General features: G+C 46.4%; 1 protein-coding gene across 1 annotated transcript in view; it reads right to left on the reverse strand.

The window, feature by feature from the left end:
- Nucleotides 1-23750, reverse strand: part of LOC147747702 (potassium channel subfamily T member 2) — a 1549272-nt gene that overhangs the window by 59744 nt on the left and 1465778 nt on the right. The window contains exons 25-26 of the mRNA XM_086926024.1: nt 22165-22248; nt 11452-11580 (exon numbers count right to left, since the gene is read on the reverse strand). Of these exons, the coding sequence (XP_086782150.1) occupies nt 11452-11580; nt 22165-22248 (213 nt within the window). The remainder of the gene's footprint in view (nt 1-11451; nt 11581-22164; nt 22249-23750) is intronic.

Here is a 23750-nt window from a genome sequence, read left to right on the forward strand (position 1 = left end):
CCTAGATGCGTCATGCTGTAAATGACTCACAGGGATGCGGCACGTTTACGCCGCTGTTGCGTCACGCAAGGCAACGTAAACGTGGCGCAAGGGGCTTGTAAATGTAATCTGCCCCCTAGTGTCTAGCATTACGCAGTTCTGTAAAGTACACTCATACATAATAGTTACTCAGGCCAATGAGACCACGAAATAGAAAACAAATAAGCATAGTAGCAACGCCACTGAGAAGGAGAGCAGTGCACCTGAAATGCACAGAAGATTTTGAAATATAATTTAACTACAATGTAATCGTCATCAGCGGCATTATTGGCTTGCTCCATGTAAAAAACAAATATTTGCAATACAACAACACAGAGCAGGAGAAAACATCATAGTAGTGAGTGATTAAATGGCTACTACTACTCACCAAGCCCGGGGATCTCCAAGCCGAGCTGGTCCAGCAGGTCGCGCTCGCGGTCCAGGAGGTCCGTCCAGCGATGGGTGACCTGGCTGTAGGTGCGCTGGACCCCGTAGAGGTGGGATATGGCCCAGCACACCTTCTCCCACCGCTTCCGGCGCTCCCGCATGTTGTAGCCGCCGGCCGCGATCCTGCCGCCTCCCGCGATGGTCCTGGGCAGGCGGCGCTGGACGAAGTAGACCAGCGCGCCCACTTCCTCCGGGCTGAAGATCTCCCGTCGCGTCACCTGCTCCCCCCTCAATCTCCCGCATGCTGTCCTGCCACTGGGTCCAGCACTACTCCCCGCCGCCGCTGAGGCCCTCAAGTGCCTGGGCAGCTTCACGGCGCCTGGCTTGACCATGGTCTGGGCAGGTAAGGTAGGAAGAAGTAGAAAATTAAGAAAGAATAGGATAGGGAAGAAGAAAAGAAAAGAGTTTAAAAAAGTAGTTTAAAAGTAAAGAAAAATAGCAGAAAAGACAAAAATATACAGCTAGGAAAAGAGAGGGATAGATAAGAAGCAAAATCGTAAAAAAAAAACTGAAAACAAGCAAAGGATGGCAAAGATACCAAGAGGATTAAACACCATGCCCAGACACAGGAAATGAATGAAAAACAAGATGGCCGGCGCCCGTTCACGAGCGCAAAAGTAAGTTCGCGCGAGATTTTCCTCGCGATCTCGTGCGAACCTCTAGATTTCCCGCGCGATCTCGTGCGAACCTCTACTCGCAATGCGCTTACTGCGCGAGATTATACATAGCGGGCGGAAACGGAAATACGTCACGCAAACAAAATGGCCGTGCCCGTACTCGACCTTTGGGTAAATTTGCGTGTTGCGCTGCAAGCGGCTCGCGAATACTGCAAAAAAACTCGCGAAACAACAAGCCGCAAAAAAATAAAATGCTCATTCGCACGAATTGGCGGCTTCCGCGGTCGGTTTCGCACGACGCCGCGCCCCGCGAATAGCGCGAAAAAAAACGAAAAACGATTTCAGCAAAAGCAAAAGCAATGAGCAGGTGCAAAAGGTCAACCTCATGATTTGTAACGATTCTTTGTAGTGCTTCCTGAGGGGGCCCTCCAGAATTCGGTTGCCTGCTTGCAACTATTGTGTGACCCTGCTCTGACCTTAACTGTATGCCACAAAGGTCCTGATTTACAGCTAAAGGAGCAGACAAGCAGGTGCCAGGCTGGAACTTTAAATTCTTTCAGTGACACATTAATTAGCCCCTAATTCATTATTGTCAGTTGGGGCAGGGCAGGTGTTGTTAATAAACTAACCCCAAATTAATTCATGTCAGTTCAAGCAGGGCAGGTGGGCTTGCTTTCCCCCCCCATCTTCTACAGTGATGATGAACCAGAGGGTGGCATTGATGTAACAGAGGGTGGCATGGGTCAAAGAGAGGGTGCCAGTGGTAAAACAGAGGGTGCTGGGAGGCTGTGATGATGAACCAGACGTAGAAACAACATAGTCGCGACCGTTGCGAGCCGACAAGTAAGTTCGCAATTGCGAACTAGTACCAAATCCTCGCGAACTGGCAGAAACAATTGCGAACACAAAAAAAAAAAAATCCGCAAATTCGCGGGAATTCGCGGATTTTGCGGATTGCGAATCCGCAAATCTGCAAAATTCGCGGATTGCCAATCCGCAAAATCCGCTCATGCTTACACATAGAACACATTTAGGTTTTTGTACTTATTGTTTTTCAGACATACTCGTAGTCTTTGATGTCTACTGCATCATGAGCAAGTCCTGAGCATCAAGGTGGGTAAGTGGATCCTCAATCTACAATGATAGAAAAGTGGACTCAGTGCTGTTACTTATATTTACTTCTTACCTCCTCCATCTGCCCAGTGAGGCTGGATTCTGTGTGGAGAGAATACTCACGAAATCCGCCTATATTGGCCTCCTTCTACCACCCCGTGCTGCTCCGCCGTGAATGAATTGCGGACGTGTTTGGTGGTATTTAAAGAGAGGCTAGGTGTATTGTCATTGGTTAATTGCCGGAAGTCACAGGGAACATGTATGAAGACTGTTCGTTTTCGCCTCTACGTCTGTGATCTAATTAACTTCGACATGTGACCTATTGGTGTTTGTTCATTACCGGAATGTCCATATATGGTCTTTCCGTTTCTTGGCCAATCATGTGCTATTCATGGGTCCGGCGCTGAACAGAGAACCGAAAAGAGGAGCGCCGTTGTTTACACGACTATGTATCATGTGTGCATGCGCATGTGTTGTTTCCCGTTGGCGTCTATACGCATGCGTAATAGCCGGTCGGAGGTAGTGCGTGTTCAGAGATGCGATTTTTTGCGGGTTCCAGCCGTAGTGGTCAAGTGATTTGGCTCCACGGTATGTCATCGTTTAGTCCCGTGATATGGGTACCAAGGCGGAACACCCAACGTTGTTCCTTCTGGAACAGGCCTGATTCCGAAGGCAGTCGCTCAATGACAGTCCAGCGAAGATCATTTATGCAGTGCTGTAATGATAGGAAATGTGATGCCATTTTGGTTGTTGATTTTTTACAGCGTATGTTTGACTTATGTTCACCAATTCTTGTTTTGACTGGTCGAGTGGTCATGCCTACATATTCCAATCCACATGGACAGGTGATTAAGTATACCACATTTTTTGTGTTACAGTTTGAGAACTGGCGCTGTTCCCATGTCATGCCATTCCTGAATGTGAGGTTCTTGCTTTTCTGAGTCTGGTGGCAACAGCTGCAATCACCGCATGGGAAGTGGCCCTGTACACTGGTCGGGTTCTGTCTCGCAGCCTGGTTTTCCCGTGGTCTGGTATGGACCACGATGTCTTTTATGTTCTTGCCCCTCCGATGCGCATGCATTGGTTTCTCAAAATTGAGGTTTCCACAGTTCAGGATGCCCCAATGTTTTTCGATCACCTTTGACACCTGGTTCGATATTGTGGAGTAGGTTGTCACGCAGATGGGTCTCCTGTTCATATCTTTCTCTTTGGGATTTTCCTCTATAAGAGCCTCCCTATGGTTGTTTTTTGCGCGTTTTCTCGCTTTTTCAATGGTCCTCGTTGGATACTGCCTTTTTTCTGCACACCTTTTAATAGCACCAGCTAGGGGTACGAAATAAAGTTTTTTTCATTTTTCCCACTAGCCAGGTACTTTTTAAATTTCCTCACCACGTTTCCCACTCACATTTAATCCCCTTATCACTCACAATCAACACACACCACACATAGTTTACACCTGTCAACGCTCCCACGTAGTCGTAGGTCGCAGCGTGCCGCATCCCTCTAGCGGGGTGCGAAGACCCCGATGATGAAGCATGACACCAAGGGGCCTGTTGGTGTGTGAGGGGTATTTTACACAACACTGAGTGCTTCCCCTTCTTTCCTCACACTAGCAATAGGATTCTTCTTGTTTTTGTATCATTGCACTGAAAGGTGCCTGAAAATAACACAATTTAGAAAAGGGGGGTGGTGATGAACAGAGTGTCTGAGTTAAACAGACCACTCTTACCCAGTCCAAAGATCAGGGCTTGATCCATCACCGTTATTTATCTCACTGCCCCATCCCAGCTCAGAACCTGGCTATATGCAAATCAGTCTGTCCCTGGCCCAGTGCATCATGGGAACAGGGCAGACTAAACTACCAAGCCAATTCTTCACCAGAAAGGAGACAAGCTACCGGGGACCGGTTTCTGGCATTTCAGCCTTCTTCGGCCCGGCTTGCTTGAATCCTGATGGAGCAGTGAGAAAGGGACTCATGTCTGAGTATACCCTGCCACACCTATAGTGGCCAAAAACGATTTAGAAAAGGGGGGTGGTGATGAACAGAGTGTCTGAGTTAAACAGACCACTCTTACCCAGTCCAAAGATCAGGGCTTGATCCATCACCGTTATTTATCTCACTGCCCCATCCCAGCTCAGAACCTGGCTATATGCAAATCAGTCTGTCCCTGGCCCAGTGCATCATGGGAACAGGGCAGACTAAACTACCAAGCCAATTCTTCACCAGAAAGGAGACAAGCTACCGGGGACCGGTTTCTGGCATTTCAGCCTTCTTCGGCCCGGCTTGCTTGAATCCTGATGGAGCAGTGAGAAAGGGACTCATGTCTGAGTATACCCTGCCACACCTATAGTGGCCAAAAACGATTTAGAAAAGGGGGGTGGTGATGAACAGAGTGTCTGAGTTAAACAGACCACTCTTACCCAGTCCAAAGATCAGGGCTTGATCCATCACCGTTATTTATCTCACTGCCCCATCCCAGCTCAGAACCTGGCTATATGCAAATCAGTCTGTCCCTGGCCCAGTGCATCATGGGAACAGGGCAGACTAAACTACCAAGCCAATTCTTCACCAGAAAGGAGACAAGCTACCGGGGACCGGTTTCTGGCATTTCAGCCTTCTTCGGCCCGGCTTGGCTGAAATGCCAGAAACCGGTCCCCGGTAGCTTGTTTCCTTCCCAGTGTAAGAATTGGCTTTTGTAGTTTGGTTTGCCCTGTTCCCATCATGCACTGGGACAGGAACAGACTAATTTGCATACAGCCAGGTTCTGAAACTGGGATGGTGCAGTGAGCTAAAAAACGGTGTTGGATCTAGCCCTGATCTCTTGACTGGGTGAGAGTATTCTGTTTAATTCAGAGACTCTGTCCCTCACCACCCCTTGTTGTAAATATTTTTGTCCACCCTAAGCGTGGAAGGGTATACTCAGATGTGAGTCCCTTGCTCATTGCACCATCAGGATTCAAGCAAGCCGGGCCGAAGAGGCTGAAATGCCAGAAACCGGTCCCCGGTAGCTTGTTTCCTTCCCAGTGTAAGAATTGGCTTTTGTAGTTTGGTTTGCCCTGTTCCCATCATGCACTGGGACAGGAACAGACTAATTTGCATACAGTCAGGTTCTGAAACTGGGATGGTGCAGTGAGCTAAAAAACGGTGTTGGATCTAGCCCTGATCTCTTGACTGGGTGAGAGTATTCTGTTTAATTCAGAGACTCTGTCCCTCACCACCCCTTGTTGTAAATATTTTTGTCCACCCTAAGCGTGGAAGGGTATACTCAGATGTGAGTCCTTTGCTCATTGCACCATCAGGATTCAAGCAAGCCGGGCCGAAGAGGCTGAAATGCCAGAAACCGGTCCCCGGTAGCTTGTTTCCTTCCCAGTGTAAGAATTGGCTTTTGTAGTTTGGTTTGCCCTGTTCCCATCATGCACTGGGACAGGAACAGACTAATTTGCATACAGCCAGGTTCTGAAACTGGGATGGTGCAGTGAGCTAAAAAACGGTGTTGGATCTAGCCCTGATCTCTTGACTGGGTGAGAGTATTCTGTTTAATTCAGAGACTCTGTCCCTCACCACCCCTTGTTGTAAATATTTTTGTCCACCCTAAGCGTGGAAGGGTATACTCAGATGTGAGTCCCTTGCTCATTGCACCATCAGGATTCAAGCAAGCCGGGCCGAAGAGGCTGAAATGCCAGAAACCGGTCCCCGGTAGCTTGTTTCCTTCCCAGTGTAAGAATTGGCTTTTGTAGTTTGGTTTGCCCTGTTCCCATCATGCACTGGGACAGGAACAGACTAATTTGCATACAGCCAGGTTCTGAAACTGGGATGGTGCAGTGAGCTAAAAAACGGTGTTGGATCTAGCCCTGATCTCTTGACTGGGTGAGAGTATTCTGTTTAATTCAGAGACTCTGTCCCTCACCACCCCTTGTTGTAAATATTTTTGTCCACCCTAAGCGTGGAAGGGTATACTCAGATGTGAGTCCCTTGCTCATTGCACCATCAGGATTCAAGCAAGCCGGGCCGAAGAGGCTGAAATGCCAGAAACCGGTCCCCGGTAGCTTGTTTCCTTCCCAGTGTAAGAATTGGCTTTTGTAGTTTGGTTTGCCCTGTTCCCATCATGCACTGGGACAGGAACAGACTAATTTGCATACAGCCAGGTTCTGAAACTGGGATGGTGCAGTGAGCTAAAAAACGGTGTTGGATCTAGCCCTGATCTCTTGACTGGGTGAGAGTATTCTGTTTAATTCAGAGACTCTGTCCCTCACCACCCCTTGTTGTAAATATTTTTGTCCACCCTAAGCGTGGAAGGGTATACTCAGATGTGAGTCCCTTGCTCATTGCACCATCAGGATTCAAGCAAGCCGGGCCGAAGAGGCTGAAATGCCAGAAACCGGTCCCCGGTAGCTTGTTTCCTTCCCAGTGTAAGAATTGGCTTTTGTAGTTTGGTTTGCCCTGTTCCCATCATGCACTGGGACAGGAACAGACTAATTTGCATACAGCCAGGTTCTGAAACTGGGATGGTGCAGTGAGCTAAAAAACGGTGTTGGATCTAGCCCTGATCTCTTGACTGGGTGAGAGTATTCTGTTTAATTCAGAGGCTCTGTCCCTCACCACCCCTTGTTGTAAATATTTTTGTCCACCCTAAGCGTGGAAGGGTATACTCAGATGTGAGTCCCTTGCTCATTGCACCATCAGGATTCAAGCAAGCCGGGCCGAAGAGGCTGAAATGCCAGAAACCGGTCCCCGGTAGCGTGTTTCCTTCCCAGTGTAAGAATTGGCTTTTGTAGTTTGGTTTGCCCTGTTCCCATCATGCACTGGGACAGGAACAGACTAATTTGCATACAGCCAGGTTCTGAAACTGGGATGGTGCAGTGAGCTAAAAAACGGTGTTGGATCTAGCCCTGATCTCTTGACTGGGTGAGAGTATTCTGTTTAATTCAGAGACTCTGTCCCTCACCACCCCTTGTTGTAAATATGAAAATAACACAAAGCAGCACAAATTGCTGCTTGCATTACTCTGCATAAAAAAGAAGGGAGTTCCATTTGTCGTACATGGGCGTTCTCATGCATCACCTATGATTTTTGACATAAAACTCTATCTGCTAACAATGGCAGACACGGTTTTGAGCCAAACAATAATGCCACTTGAAGGAGGTGTTAAAAGAAGAAATGCTTATATTTCTCCTAACTTTTCCCACTTTGCAGATGTGCTGAACTGTACAGCACACATCCAAGGTGGGAAATGTTTTCAAGTTTATCTATGCATAGTATTCTGCTAGACATGAGACACACCATAGCATCAGCAACTATGTTACAAGAGAGTCAGTATTCCAGACTCAGTCTAAAGAGATGAGTTTTTAGAAGAGAGATCAAGGACTGAACAGTAGGTTTCGTCCTAATTTCTACAGGAAAGCGTTCCAAAGGAGATAGGTATGTGCAGAGAATGACTAATGTAAATCTGTTGAGGTTCTAAATAAGGAGACCTTAGGAAGAAGATTGTATTTGCTCCTGTGCTTGCTCAAACCTCCACAAAGCTTAAGTAGATTGGCTAGGTAGGTAGGGATTTTGAGTGAACTGCTTTGCAACCGCGCCTGGACCGCACCCAGTGCCAGGACCCCTGGCCCCCACCATCACCAGCCCACCCGCCGGACCTACGACGCCACCGAACTCAACGCCCTCAACGCCGGCCGACTCCCGGGCTGTTACCGAGCCAACCCGAGACGCACCCACGGACCCTTCTGCTGCAACGCCTGCAAGTTCACCTGCATCCGGACCTGCACCACTCCAGCAGTGCTCAAGACCTCGACGAGCAACAGCAGCAACCACCTGAAGTGCATCCTGCTCAACACCCGCTCCGTCCACAGACACGCCGTCGAGCTCTGGAACCTGCTCGACACAACGTCACCAGACGTCGCCTTCCTCACGGAAACCTGGATGAACGCCTCTTCAGCGCCCGACATAGCCATCGCCATCCCAGACGGCTACAAGATCATCCGGAGGGACCGCATCAACCACACCAGAGGAGGCATCGCCATCGTCCACAGGAACACCATCCGCATCACGACCAACACCGACGACACCCTCGCAACCGCCGAGCACCTGCACTTTCAGGTCCACATCAACCCCAAGACCACCCTCAGAGGAACCCTCATCTACAGACCCCCTGGACAATGCACACAATTCAGCAAAGACATCGCCGACTTCTTCAGCCCGCACGCCCTCTGCTCCGCTGACTACATCCTCCTCGGGGACCTCAACTTCCACATGGAGAACAACAACGCCGGCAACACCACCACCCTGCTGGACAACCTCGCCAACCTGGGACTCAAGCAACTGGTGACCACCCCCACCCACTACGCAGGTCACACACTCATCCAGCAAGGACATCGCCTTCAGCCACGCCACCGGACTCCACTGGACGGACCACAGCTGCGTCCACTTCAGCTTCGCAAGGACCACGATCCACCACCACCAGCAACAGGCTGCACGCAGGAGCTGGAACAAGATCACAGCCGACCAGCTCGCGTCCTCCCTGAGCATGAACCCTCCCACCAGCACAACGAACCCTAGCCAGGCGGCCACCAATCTCACGAAGTGGATCAGCGACTGCGCAGACGAGCTCGCCCCCCTGAGGACCCCGCCCAGCAGACCCGGTAACAAGAAAGCCCCATGGTTCACCGACAAACTCAAGAGCTCCAAGAAGAACTGCCGAGCCCTCGAGAGAGTCTGGCGCAGAGACCCAACACAGGACAACATGACTGCCCTCAAGCTCGCCACCCGGAAACACCACCAACTCATCCGCGCCACCAAGAAAACTGCATTCAAGGAACGACTGGACAACAACGCACACAACAGCAAAGAACTCTTCAACATCGTCAAAGAGCTCTCCAACCCCAACGCCGGAAACAACGACATCACCCCTTCGCAAGACCTCTACAACTCCCTCGCCTTCTACTTCCACAACAAGATCGCAGACATACACAACAGCTTCAGCACTCAACCGACGAACACCACAACCGAACCACCGCCCCCCACCACCACCCTCCGCGCCTGGACTCCGATCAGCACCGAAGACACCGTCCGCACGATGAACTCCATCCACTCCGGATCTCCGACCGACCCCTGCCCTCACCACGTCTTCAACAAGGCCGACGCTGTCATCGCACCCCACCTGCGGGACATCATCAACACCTCCTTCGACACCGCTACCTTCCCGGAGAGCTGGAAGCACGCCGAACTCAGAGCTCTACTCAAGACCCCACCGACCTCAAAAACTACCGCCCCATCTCGCTGCTCCCGTTTCCTGCAAAAGTCATTGAGAAGACCGTCAACAAGCAGCTGGCCGCCTTCCTCGAGACGAACGGATCCCTCGACCCCTCGCAGTCTGGCTTCCGGGCCAACCACAGCACCGAGACCGCCCTGATCGCAGTCACCGATGACATCCGAGCGCTGCTCGACAACGGAGAAACAGCGGCCCTCATCCTCCTCGACCTCTCCGCGGCCTTCGACACTGTCTGCCATCGTACCCTAGTACAACGCCTCAGCAACGTTGGAGTCCAGGAGAAGGCACTGGAGTGGATCATCTCCTTCCTCGCCGGAAGGACACAGAGAGTCCGCCTCCCTCCGTTCAGATCTGAAGCCACCGAAGTCATCTACGGCGTCCCTCAAGGCTCCTCGCTCAGTCCAACCCTCTTTAACATCTGCATGAGCCCCCTCGCAGACATCGCACGCCAGCACAACCTCAACATCATCTCCTACGCTGAAACTGAACTCAGATAAGATGGAAGTCCTCATCCTGGGATCCTCACCCGCCGCTTGGGACGACTCCTGGTGGCCCCCGCCCTAGGCAGCGCACCCAAAGCAACAGACCACGCACGCAACCTGGGCTTCATCCTGGACTCCTCCCTCTCCATGACCAGACAAGTCAACGCCGTCTCCTCGTCGTGCTTCAACATCCATCGCATGCTACGTAAGATCTTCCGGTGGATCCCCACCGAGACCAGGAAGACGGTCACCCAGGCCCTCGTCACCAGCCGTCTGGACTACGGCAACACCCTCTACGCCGGAACCACCGCCAAACTCCAGAAGAGACTCCAGCGGATCCAGAACGCCTCAGCACGACTCATCCTGGACATCCCCCGTCGCAGCCACATCTCCGGACACCTGAGAGACCTGCACTGGCTCCCGGTCAACAAGAGAATCACCTTCCGTCTCCTCACCCACGCACACAAAGCCCTACACAGCCAAGGACCAGGATACCTCAACAGCCGCCTCAACTTCTACGCTCCCAAACGCCAGCTTAGATCGACCAGCCACGCCCTCGCCGCCGTCCCCCGCATCCGTAGAGCCACCACAGGGGGACGGTCCTTCTCCTACCTCGCCGCCAAGACATGGAACTCCCTCCCCACCCACCTCCGCCTGACCCAGGACCACCTCGCCTTCAGGAAGCAACTCAAGACCTGGTTGTTCGAGCAGTAGCAGATCCCCCTCCCCCAGCGCCTTGAGACCCTCTGGGTAAATAGTGCGCTATATAAATGCGATGATTGATTGATTGATTGATTGAAGCTATGCAACCCAGTTTAAAATTTATTTTGGCCTCAATAGGAAGTCAGTGTACCTCTGTTAAGAGTAGAGAGATGTGGTTGGCATGCAAGACAGATATGAGAGATATAAGGGCAGATTAGCAGTTAATATGGATTTTTCAAAAGAAGCTGAAAACAAGTAGAAAAAGAATGAATAAACTTAATAAGACAGTTAATGCTCAATGTTGTATTCATGTGTGTTATCTGAATACTTGCTTAATGTTGATATTTAAACCAATGGCAGAAGTTCACAAATTATAAACTATCACAGACAAATCAACACATTAAGTATGTTAATGCCTGATAGATATGAAAGTCTTCATATAGATTACCCGGTTGACATCTAGTTAGTTTGAAGTGCCAAATGTAGCTGGGTGTTATGCCTACTTCTTCTTAAAAGTCTTCGAAATAGTGGTTGATGTTTGTGGAGGCTCTTGTTTAATTTAATAATGCACAATGAAGGATAGGGCATAATTCAAAACAATATACAACGGCAATATATACCACATTGTTATGTATTTCCACCACATTGTTTAAATAAAAGTCCATTGTTAGTACCAGTGGACTTAAATTAGTCCCTCAAAAAAACATTTGTCACATATACATTCATCTAATAAAATAATAGGTTCATTTCACTTAACTTCTTCAAGAAGCGAATAAAACAAGAAAAAGAAACAAACAAAACCTCAGATGTTGTGAGCTTCTGTGACTCTGTTCTGTAAATTCCAATGGGAATATCTCCAGTTGAAGAGCATAACTTTTGATAGAGTCTACCATATGTTCTGATCCAGAGATCTTCATCTGTTACTTTCATCTGCAAAGAAAATGAAATTAAATTGGATTATTGGGCTAATAATAAAGATGTAGCACCAAATGCACTAATGGCCAGATGTATTAGAGGGTTTAACCTGTTCTGTGTCTATGGGAAAATGCTTTAGTACATATGGCCCTCAGTCTTGTGCCGCAAAGCAATTATTGCACATCAAAGCCTATTTTGTGCCATAGTGGATGTTCTAATCTTTCACAGCATAACATGGATTTAGGATCATTTTACTAAAAGTCTGAGTCATGCATAGTAACAAGACAGGATTTAGATTGCTAATTCTATTGAAAGGGCTGTAAATGCAACAACAGAATTTGCGAGGCACAATGCTAGAAATTAATATCCATGCCTTTCAAAAAATTACATGATGGGAATGACATGAGGGGGAGCATGCAGAGTCCACTGGACTGCATTCTGCCCATAACCACATACACAAAGTGAAAGCTGTCTCTCGTGGACAGCTTTTGATCTGTGAATGATGCCACCGCATTTCGGAATTGATATCAAATCAACAAGGGCTGCAGCATCACTCCCTGATTTCTAAGAATTTGCAATGATTTGCATAGTGTAAATCGTTGATCACAAAGCTGTTTGTGACTCTCAGGCCCTGATTCACAAAGGTTTAGCATTGGGTTAGCATTACTTTTGCTACACTAACCCAATGCTAAACCTATTTAGGGATTAACAAACCAGAGGGAATTCGTAATATCCTTGGTTTGTATGGAAATGTAACTCAAAATAGCGCAAAACACTGCTTTGCATTGTTTTGCATTAAGGGGAAGTTACATGAGTGTTCCTATGCAACTACCCATGCTTTTTCTGCTAAACCCTATCTACTAACAATAGTAGACAGGGTTTAGTGCCAAACATTTACACCACTGGAAAGCAAGCATTAAAGGGAAAAAAAAAGAATTTTTCTTTCTTTTCGTACTTTTCGTGCGTGCTGCACTGTGCACCAAACATACAAAGTAGGATAAGGTTTTAAACGTGTCTAGCCATAGAATTTTGAACAGGAAGGGTACCCTTCATGTAAAAAACCTTTGGTAGACTCTGGCACGTACCCTAGCACTGTCGCTAAGAAGTGTGCCAGGTGCGCGGCAGCTGAATTCAGGGCCCGCGCTAAGGAGATGGGCAGAGAGAGCTGTATGTCTGTGAATATGGTGCTCTCATACTTTCTCCTGCAGACTTCAGTTGGGGGATCGAGTGGCACCTATCGTGCCTTCCTGTTAATCTCGGCACGCAGTGACAGGCATTAACACCACCTCCTATTTCCTTATGGGAGCCTGTACTACAGCTGGTTTATGGGTGTAACCCATACTCCCATAGGGAAATGTCGTAGTGTGACCGAACAATGTTCGGTCACATCCAAATCAGGGAAATGGGACCGCAGACCGGAGGTCAGTCGGTCCCGTTTACATTATGGTCGACATTGTAATCGGCTTCTAAATGTTTTGTTATTTCCTGTGTTCTTACTATATGGTCCAGCCAACTGATGGCAGTTTTGGACTCAAGCCACAGTGCGTGTCTCTGTATCCTCTTTTCATAACATCAATATTAACAATTATGGAGTGTACTCAACCACGAAAATAAACATGTGAAGAGATTTATGTTCCTAGAAGAACATAATTAGTAAAGGTGTATAAAGTTGCTTTTTGCATATGCATTTTGAACAAAACCCATGCAGACACAAACCATGCTGACTTTTAGTATGCAATTTGAAAATACCCATATTGTACTTCAAAAGAAGGTGTGTTTGCTTGAACCCAACTACTGTGGTTTGTACACAATGTGATAAGGTGCTAGATGGCATAGTAACAGTTGTTTCTCTGTGTTCCATATATGCAAGGAATTATATCATTAGAAACAAACATTAAGGACTTCATTGTAATTATTATTGTATTCTCATTTGGGAACAAAGACACGTTTGATCCGAGGTTGGGATTATTAATTGTTGAGGAAAAAAGCATACCACGCCACTTTTGCCTGCCGAAATATAAATAGGCAAAATTGTTTGAAAAAGTGGCAAAATGTGTCATTGGTTGCTCAAAACTCTGATTCTGCATGTTATGCCTCATTCCATGCAGTAACATTTGGAATGATGCAGTGATACTCTGCCCAATAAATACCACTGTGCGAAATATGAATCAAAGACTCCACAAGGAGTCAGAAGACTGTGCATCAATTGCATTAAGTGGGGCTTTCTCTTCTTGTGTCCTAGGCAGAATCCATACTTAAATCCCGAAATTGTGAACCAGATAGCCATTTTAGCCTATGACTTGCAAGGTAGATCAGTCAAAATCTTACTCATGGAGATGCTTTGGGCTAGACACTAAGGGGCAGAAACCCTGAGAAACCCTGGCGCCCCACCATGGATGCACCGTATTTACAGTACGTCGCACCATGGTGCAAGGATTGACAGATCCGCCAGAAATTCTGATGCATCTGTTGACACAAAAGTCATGCATTGCTGAAGTCGAGTTGCAAGCACGACAACTCCAGAAAAGCATGGGCAGGCCTATCATTGCGCTGTGTCACTCCTTACGCCTGCTCCAAGCAGGCGTAAGGCTTTGACGCAGTGACGTCCTAGAAGTGGTGCAGTAAAATCTTGTTGATTCCTGACGCAGGTATAATGTGACTCAGGGCTTTACAACGTGACGCATCTCCCTAGATGCATTACGTTGTAAATGGGCCACATTTTTACGCCGCCGTTGCTTAAAAAAAAAGTGATGCAACAGTGGCACCAAAATGATGCAAGGGGCTTGTATATCTGCCCCTAAGAATCTAGAAACACTACACTTAATAATTGAATATCCAGTAAATGTTTTTTCTTTAAAAATGAAAAGTACTTTAGTACATACTAAAATAAAAAGTACACACAAAACTGCAAAAAAAGAGCAGAATATGAGGTGGACATACCAATGGTGAAACCCTTTAAATGGCCTCCCAAACTATAAAGAACACACAGCAAAGAAAGATCACCAGGGTCAAGTGAACGTAAATCGGACCACCAGATAATTTTACTTGCTTGTACACAAGCAAGTCCTAGCCCTAAAGATACAATAGCCACATTTGTGCCTAACAAATGTGGTTTATAGTCATAAAAGGAAAGCCCTGCTGGTTAAGTCAAGTGTGTAACCAGACAATCTATAGCAGTTTATAAACCCTCAATACCAATGGAACATTTCATCAATGCAAAAATATTTTGAAACTGTACCAAAAAATGCACTCCTTTTATCTTTCACCACTATTGTTCAATGATTGTCATTCAATGTTCATTGACAGGGATGCAATAAGGAAAAGGGTAAGAAATCGAGTTGTTGGGTGACTGGGGTGTGAGCCCTGGTCAAACAGCAACCACATTCCAGGTCAGGCACAAGCCAGCCGTAAATTGATCTGTGCTCAACCCTCTCATAGCTTGGCAGGTAGCAGTCAGGCTCAACTTAGAGTCAATGCGTAAAGTATTTTTGCAATACTTCAAACAGTAATAAAGTGAAAGCACAACACAAAAATGATCCGATACCAAGTTAGAAAAATAGAGCTATTTATAAGAAATAAAACAGGACTAAAATGACAAAAATCCAATCAGTAGAACCGGAGATATTCAAGTATTTTCAGTACAAATAGCGCCAAAAAGCACAAAGGGACAGTTGTGTATATCTGGTTGCACCGTACCAAGACGAAGTCAAATGTACAGGCTAACAGCGATGGAGTGCGGCTGGCTACTGAGACCATTCTAGGCCTGCTGATCAAGGTACCTTAAATCCTGGTTTGCGGAGCATTGTGAGGATCCGTGTTGAAGATGCATCAGCAGCCAAGGTGATTCATTAGTTCCGAGTTACGGTGAGGTTGCAATGCGAGGTCCTGCATCATTGTCAAGGATCCCATTAACGAATGCTTGCGATGTGAAGTCTGGCGCCGAAGATGCGTCACGCATCCATTGTATGCGTCAGGTCTCAGGAACTGCAAGGCTGCAATGTGGAGTCTGGAGTCTTCGCTGAGGCTACAGTTGATGAGGGGATGTGAAGGCTGGTGCTGAGGATGGGTTGTGGGCTGTGAGGGTGGTGCAATGGGTCCGATCCATGCAGCCATGGCGATGCGTCTGTTCTGCCCAGTGTTGCGGCTCATAGAAGAGGATATGAATTGGTTCTGCTGGATCGACAGAGGCTGGCAGATCACCGTAGGCCCATTTTCAGGGGTCCAGGACTTGGGTGGTACCTCTAGGCAGGGTAGACTCAGAGGTGGCTGAGTCCAGGTGCTGGGGTAGAGGTCGTTGTAGCCTACTGTCCCTGAGGCTCAAGTCAGGCCAGCCAACAAGCCCTTGCAGTGACTCTGGTAGTCCTGGGTTCAAAAGATGCAGGTCCTGTCCTTCTCACCCAGGTACGAGGGCAGCAGGTTAGCTGGGCAGCAGTCCTTCAGAGCAGCAGTCCAGCAGAGTGGCAGTCCTTTCAGCAGCACAGTAGTCCTTCACCCTGGCAGAGTATCCATAGATTTAGAAGTGTACTGAAGAATTGATGTCTGAGGTCCAGTATTTATGCCCAATTATGCCTTGAGGGGAGAAGCTTCCAGAGGCATGCCTTTGAAGTGGGCAGGGGCCCTGCTTTCCGTGTCCTGACTACAGACTAACTACAGGAGGTATGCAGCACCTTGTTCTGAGGGAGGACACCTTACATTCAAGTCTGGGTGGAGCTGTGCCCAGCTCCTTCTTCCTATCCTGCCATTGTGGCCCATCCAGGCCCACCTAAGCCCCCGAGTGTGGTAGCTGTCTAGGAGGAATACACAAAGCCCAACTGTTAACTACACCAAGGCAGGTGACTCAGAGACAGGCTTCAGGCACCAAACTGCTAAGGCAACAAAATGCCAACTTTCTTAAAGTGGCATTTTCAAAATTGTATATTAAAGCCTGACTTTACCATAAGTTAGGATTTTTCATTACAATTCCAAAGACACTAAACATTAATTATCTGTTCACATTTGAAAGTCAAGGCTTATTAAATGTAATATGTTTACTCCATTGTTATCTTATGGGAGAGGTAAGCCTTTCTCGCTATCAGGACATGTAAAACTTCAATAGTACATGGTTCACTTTTTAAATATATTGCACCTGGACCTCTGGGCTGTCCAAGGCATACCTCAGGGGTGACTTCTGTACTATGAAAGAAGGTTTGGACCTGACATGAGGTTTTAGTTAGCCAGGTCGAACTGACTGTTTACCAACTGCACACAGAGGCTTCAATAGCAGACCTGAGACATGTTCAAAGTGCTACTTAGGTGGGTGGCACAAGCAATGATGCAGACCCACTAGAAAAAGACACACAATTAATGGATGGAATACAGAACAAATCAAAACATTCACTCCCAGTCAAGAGATCTCGGTTAAATCCATCATTCTTTTGCTCACCATACCACCCCAGTTTAGACCTGGCCATATGCAAATCAGTCTTGACCCTGTGCCTCATGGGAACAGTCCAGCTCGAACTGCCAAGCCAGGTCCTCCCTGGACCGGAAACAAGCATCCTAGGACCGGTTTCGGGGTTTCACCCCTCATCAGCCATGGAAGCTTAAATCCAGTGGCACAGTGAGCCCGGTCTCACGTCTGGGCATACCCAGCGCACTTAGGGCAAGAAAGCAAAATGCACAAAATTGATGGATGAAATGCAGAACAAATCAAAACATTCACACCCAGTCAAGAGATCTGGGTAAATCAATCGTTCTTTTGCTCACCATGCCACCTCAGTTTAGACCTGGCCATATGCAAATCAGTCTTGACCCAGTGCCTCATGTGAGCAGTCCAGCCCAAAATGCCAAGCCAGGTCCTCCCTGGACCGGAAACAAGCATCCTAGGACCGGTTTCGGGGTTTCACCCCTCATCAGCCATGGAAGCTTGAATCCAGTGGCACAGTAGGCCCGGTCCCACGTCTGGGCATACCCAGCGCACTTAGGGCAAGAAAGCAAAATGCACACAATTGATGGATGGAATGCAGAACAAATCAAAACATACACACCCAGTCAAGAGATCTGGGTAAATCCATCATTCTTTTGCTCACCATGCCACCTCAGTTTAGACCTGGCCATGTGCAAATCAGTCTTGACCCAGTGCCTCATGGGAGCAGTCCAGCCCAAAATGCCAAGCCAGGTCCTCCCTGGACTGGAAACAAGAATCCTAGGGCCGGTTTTGGGGTTTCACCCCTCATCAGCCAGGATAGCTTGAATCCAGTGGCACAGTGAGCCTTGGACCCACGTCTGGGCATACCCGGCACACTTAGGGCGAGAAAACAAAAGACACAATTGATGGATGGAATGCAGAACAAATCAAAACATTCACACCCAGTCAAGAGATCTGGGTTAAACCCTTCATTCTTTTTCTCACAATGCCACCCCAGTTTAGACCTGGCCATATGCAAATCAGTCTTTACCCTGTGCCTCATGGGAACAGTCCAGCCGAACTGACAAGCCAGGTCTTCCCTGGACCAGAAACCAACATCCTAGGACCGGTTTCAGGGTTTCACCCTTCATCAGCCAGGACAGCTTGAATCCAGTGGCACAGTGAGCCCGGGACCCACGTCTGGGCATTCCCGGCACACTTAGGATGAGAAAGCAAAAGACACACAATTGATAGTAGCATTTAACTTGCAGGTTCTGGACATATGTGGTAGAGATTTGATGTTAGGTTTCAGGGGTAAATTATTAGTGCAGTATCTTGTCTAAGGAACATGTTTGAGCATTCATAAAAAAATCTAAGGAATATTCAATGCCATTAGTTGATGTATTTCTCATCCATAGACTCCATGGGGCAGCAATTCACCTCTGATATGTAGTATAATATAAATCTGCTACATATGCCGTCATGCTTAGGTGTTTTTGTGTTTTGCTTTGGTCTAGATTAACCATTTTAGGCTTAACTATAGACTTCAGTAAATCAATGAAATTACTAGTGTTCTTTCTTTAGATGTCTCAATTCTAACTTGAGTGGTGGCGGTCTATAGGCTATATTGGATTCATTGCTCTCCTAAATTGCATGTGATTCTCTATGGTTCTTATTCTAGTTGTGAGTGAGTTCGATATTTTAGTGGCTTGAAAAGAAAAATAAGTATTCCCATGGTTTCTTCTTGAATGTAGGGATTACTAGTTGAGGTGCTCACCTGGAAACCACTGTTCGTTTATGGTAGTACCTCTTGATCTTTATTTATTTTTCAAAGTGTTAACAGGGCTCACAATTAATCAGTGGTTAATTTGTAAAATAAAAAAGTGCCGGGGCTCTACTCAGGAGGCAGGGCTAACAGGAGAAATGTGCTGGTGTAAACTGCCTCCAAACTAGAGCCCCGGCACTTATAATTCTGGAGAGGACTTTGCCTAATGGCTAGAGCTGCAGATTTCAGAGCCGGGTTCGAGTCTCAGCGTGGCTCAACATCCTGTGATTCTGTGGAAAATCAAGCTGCCTTTCTAAATGAGTGTGTCCTTAACTGGTGCTATAAGCCCCGGTGCTGAGGATTAGGTGCAGGTGCTGAGCACCTGAAAGCACCGCCTCAAATTAAGCCCTGCAATTAATAATGTATTCTAGTAAAGAAATAACATTTCAAAGATTGAACACTACTATTTTGAGATCACGCAGTAGAAACCTTGAAGATCATGCCTTCAGATATGTGAAAATTACACATCGCAGTTATTGTGGCGTGACTGCACACATGTAAAAACTTAGCGCCTGGAAAAATGTAAATCTGTAGATAGTGACAACACAATGGCTGCTTGTGCATTCTATATGTGAATAATTTATTTAATCAGGAACAATCTGGTGTTTCTGTCTATTTGCGCAACAATAAAAACGTACTTTGGTATTTTGAATTTTTCCATGGCCTAAGGTTGAGTGCAGGGCAAACTGGCCATTCTGCTATGTTCACAATATTCTGGTGGTCTGCAGGCTAAGGCCTGCATCCAGAGCATATTCAGTTGCATGAACCAAACCATGCCTCGTTTGCACTCATGGCCCTATTCCAGCCATGACATCCTGTGATGTGGGGGTTATTTGGACATTTCTGACAAGGTTGATTTTGATTTCCTGCCTGACTCAGGTTGGGCAAAAAAATGAGGGACTGTTTACAGGGCAAAATGAATTATTTCTGTCATTCATCTGCGGAACAAAATGTGACCAAAACAACACTCAGCAGGCAAACTATAAAACAGGCTGTTGTCTAGCATGAAATGAGTGAAATTTGTGCATCACCCAAATGGTCAACCCATCCAAACAATTCATAAACCAGTAATTTTGCACTAGTTCTTAGAGAGCTGCAAACTTGCTTTGTCCTATTCCCCTTTATTGCACAACGTAGGTGGATGTGACTCCATCAAAAATTGCTCATTTGTGCTGTGACTCATATGTGTTCAGCCAAACGCTTAAGGTTCTGCTTTTTTCATCTCCGCCTGTGCATGTCAACCATGCATAATTGTTTTCTTCATGAACAATACACAGTTGCAGTACATTTGATGCAATATTAAAACTTTAGTTTGGAGTTTTCTCAATTGCAATGGCCTAGGGTTGGGTGTAGGACCAGACTAGTCATTCTGCCCTTCTGTCACTTTTGCTGATGGGCTGCAGGCGAGGGGTCTGCTTTTACAGCAGGCTGGGCTACTAGGACAAAACACATCTCATTCCTCTCTCCCCCAATGGCCCTGTTATAGGCATTGCCTCCTAAAGTGTGAGACTGGTTTGCAGGACTAATCTTGATTTCCAGCCTGACCCTGGGTGAGCAAACAAATTAGGGAAAATAGGATTTGGGCGAACTCCACCATATTTTCTTAGTTTTTCTGTGGAACAAAATTTGACAAAAAATTGATAAATCACCTGAGCATGTAATCTAGTGTAACACACTGATTTCTAGCCCAGATTTAGTGAAATTAGTGAACCATGCAAATAGATAACTGTCTGAACTGTCTCAACTGTCCATGAACCAGATAATTCTCATTGGTTCTTGGACAGCTGTAAAATTACTGTCCGCAGTTCACATCTTTTCCCACTGCAGACAGATGTGAATCCGACAAACAGTTCCTATCTGTGCTATGATTCACAATTGCTGAGCCAAGTGTTGAAAGTTCTACTTTTCTTCTCTCTTCCTTCTTAATATCTGGGTATTCTAAGAATGTAGACATTTTTTATGGGTTCAAGCATTTTAGAGTCAGCACAATTGTATACTCCCTAATCATTTTCTGCACAGATCTGTGTGCAACCTACAGACCATAGTTTTCAATTTCCAGAGACTCATAGAAGATTTTTACTCTAAAACTTGCTTTCTGCTAGTTATGTATGATGAGATCTATATTTAAGATCAGAAGACTTTTTTACAGACACCCAATGCTGCATCATCAATGATTGAAAAACAGATCTCTTTAGTCCTTTCCACACAGTCATAGCCATTGTATGTGGTACCAAGGCCGGATTCCATACCCCCACATTTGTTTTGGTTTGCATCTGATGTTGTGTGGTAGTTCCCTACTTTTGATGTCAGAGTTAGTTCAACATGGTAATGCACACAATTTGTTAAAGATAAATGTATAAGTAAATACTAACAAAATACTAAACTCCTCCATCCTGTATCAGAGGTTAAAATTGCAACGCAAGGCACACATTGCTTTTCTAGTCTACCAGAAATCCATGTTGTCATTTTAGGGTGTGGGTAGCTGAAAGTATTATCAATACTATGTGAAAAATTGAGAATCTAACCGTTTTGAGTAGAACATTGATTCTGGATTTTTCATATATTCTCTTCAGAGAAACAGATGATGTATGGATTCACTTACATATGTTGATGCATTGTTCTGCAAATAGAGACAAGTCAGGAGATGCTGACTTGGTTTCCCCAAAACAGTCTTCCAAAGCTTGATTCAGCCTAAGATATACAGAAAGTGCAGACTGATGTTGGTATAGGTTAAATCCTATTTTCAAAGATTCTTCTCTGTTTCAAGCATGACTATTAACAAATGTACCATTTGGCACCCAACTGTGAAGGTGGATTCGTGTGTTAAGGTCCACTATGGACAGTTCAAGATCATGATCTAATTTTTCAAACTATTCTGACTACAGGTCAAACGTTATAGACCTCGACTCAGTCTGTATTGGGACTGTTTTCATTTAATAGTGCGGAAAATAAAAAGCCAAATAGCATTGTCAAACTATGGAAGTGGTACATTTCCTACACAACAGCTTTCCATAGCTCTGTGTTGTGATTTCAAACCTTGTAAAAAGTCTGTAACACTTATATTCTTTTTTAATCTTGTATTTAATATTTAGCGTACTGTGAAACTGGTGTCCTTTTCTTGTTTCTATTCTCATGTTCTTTTTGCAAAGCCCTAGCATTTCATCCTGTTGGTACTTTCCCTTCCCTCCTTGGCCAGCTGGTACATCCTGTAGAATCTTTAGATCTCCTGAAAGTTGATATACAGGTGAGTGTAGAGATGAGAGCTACGCACATTAACAATACTGGAGCATCATTCCAACTTCTTGGTGCTTAATTAATTCACTCAGTTATTACAGTCACAAAATAAATTGACAGGAAAACATTTTATTATATTGATAATTTTACTCACAGAGCAAAGAAATCCAGATCCTGGTGTTGTATCTAATCCGAGCAGTAGCCGTGCAATGGAGATCATATAATCCTTCACAAATGACTGTAAGGAAAACACGTGGTTGAGTGCACAAATAAGAAATGCAAAAAGGTAGTTACTTTCATCTGTAAGTTTTCAAAACCTTACAAGTGCGTAAATGAAATGTTGTTATCATACATAGCCCTTATCTATACCCACTATACCCTATGATCTAGTCTATTCTCCAACATTTCTCTGCAGTGTTTCCTAGCTTCTCTTCTATTTAATTTAGTATTGATGCACACGTTACTTCTTGTGTAACTAAATATCTGTAAGAGACATTAGTTAGTGATAGATTCCTTACCTTAGAATATCCTCAGGCGTCAGACTGGATCCGGAAACTTTTAAGTAGCAATACCCCTGCGCGTCGGTAGGCGTCGTCCGTGGCTCCGCGTCCATCGCCGGCGTCGTTAGCGCCGGAATGACGTCGTCGGAGTACTTAGACGCCGCCCTCGCGCGCTGACGTCAGTTCTGATACACAGCTTTCCGCGCCAGATATGCAGAGCCATGATAGAACCAACACTGGTGCCATGAAACTAGGGCTCTGAAAGGGGATGACCTTAACCCTAGATATCGGCTCGCAGAATGGGGAAGATGGGTGGGTCGGTAAGGAATCTATCACTAACTAATGTCTCTCACAGATATATCGTTACACAAGTAGTAACTTGTGCATCTGAAAGAGACACGTTAGTGATAGATTCCTAACTTTAGAATAGATACCCCAGCAATACCAACCCCGGTGGTGGGTCTGCGAACCAATAATCAAACCAGAAAGTCCAGGAGGACGGAGCGGCCAAAGAAGCCATCCCTCCAGACTTGGCTGTCTAGACAGTAGTGTCTCGCGAATGTGTGCAGCGAGGCCCACATAGCGCCTGACAGATGTCCTGCAATGGGACTCCCCGGCCCAGGGCAGTCGTAGTCGCCGTGGCCGAGTGGAGTGGGCCCTCAGCCCAACAGGAGGTTCCTTCTTAGCCAAGGAGTAACACGCTTGGATGCACAACACGATCCACCAAGAGATGGTCCGCTTGTGTACCGCCCGTTCTTTCTTAGCGCCCACGTAACTAACAAAGAGTTGGTCATCCACCCGGAACTGGAGTGTGCGATCCAGATAGTAAGAGAGCGCACGTTTTGGGTCCAGACGGTAGAGCCTCTCTTCCTCTTTCGAGGGATGCGGAGGCGGAAAGAAGGTGGGCAAGGTGATGGACTGCCCGATGTGGAAGGCTATGACTACCTTGGGCAGGAAAGAGGGTTTTGTCCACAACACAACCTTGTCCGGATGGACAGAAAGGAAAGGAGGTTTAGAGGAAAGAGCCTGGAGCTCACTCACTCTCCTGGCAGAGGTGATGGCAACCAGAAAAAGCAGTCTTAAGGGTAAGAAGACGTAGAGGACAATTATGAAGCGGCTCAAAGGGAGCGCACATCAAGTAAGTGAGAACCAGGTTCAAGTCCCACTGGGGCATCACGAAAAGAACAGGAGGGAACATATGAGTAATGCCCCTTAAGAATCTGTTTACAATGGGGGACTT

This window comes from Lissotriton vulgaris, chromosome 1_1 (assembly GCF_964263255.1).
Source record: "Lissotriton vulgaris chromosome 1_1, aLisVul1.2, whole genome shotgun sequence".
Classification (NCBI taxonomy): domain Eukaryota; kingdom Metazoa; phylum Chordata; class Amphibia; order Caudata; family Salamandridae; genus Lissotriton; species Lissotriton vulgaris.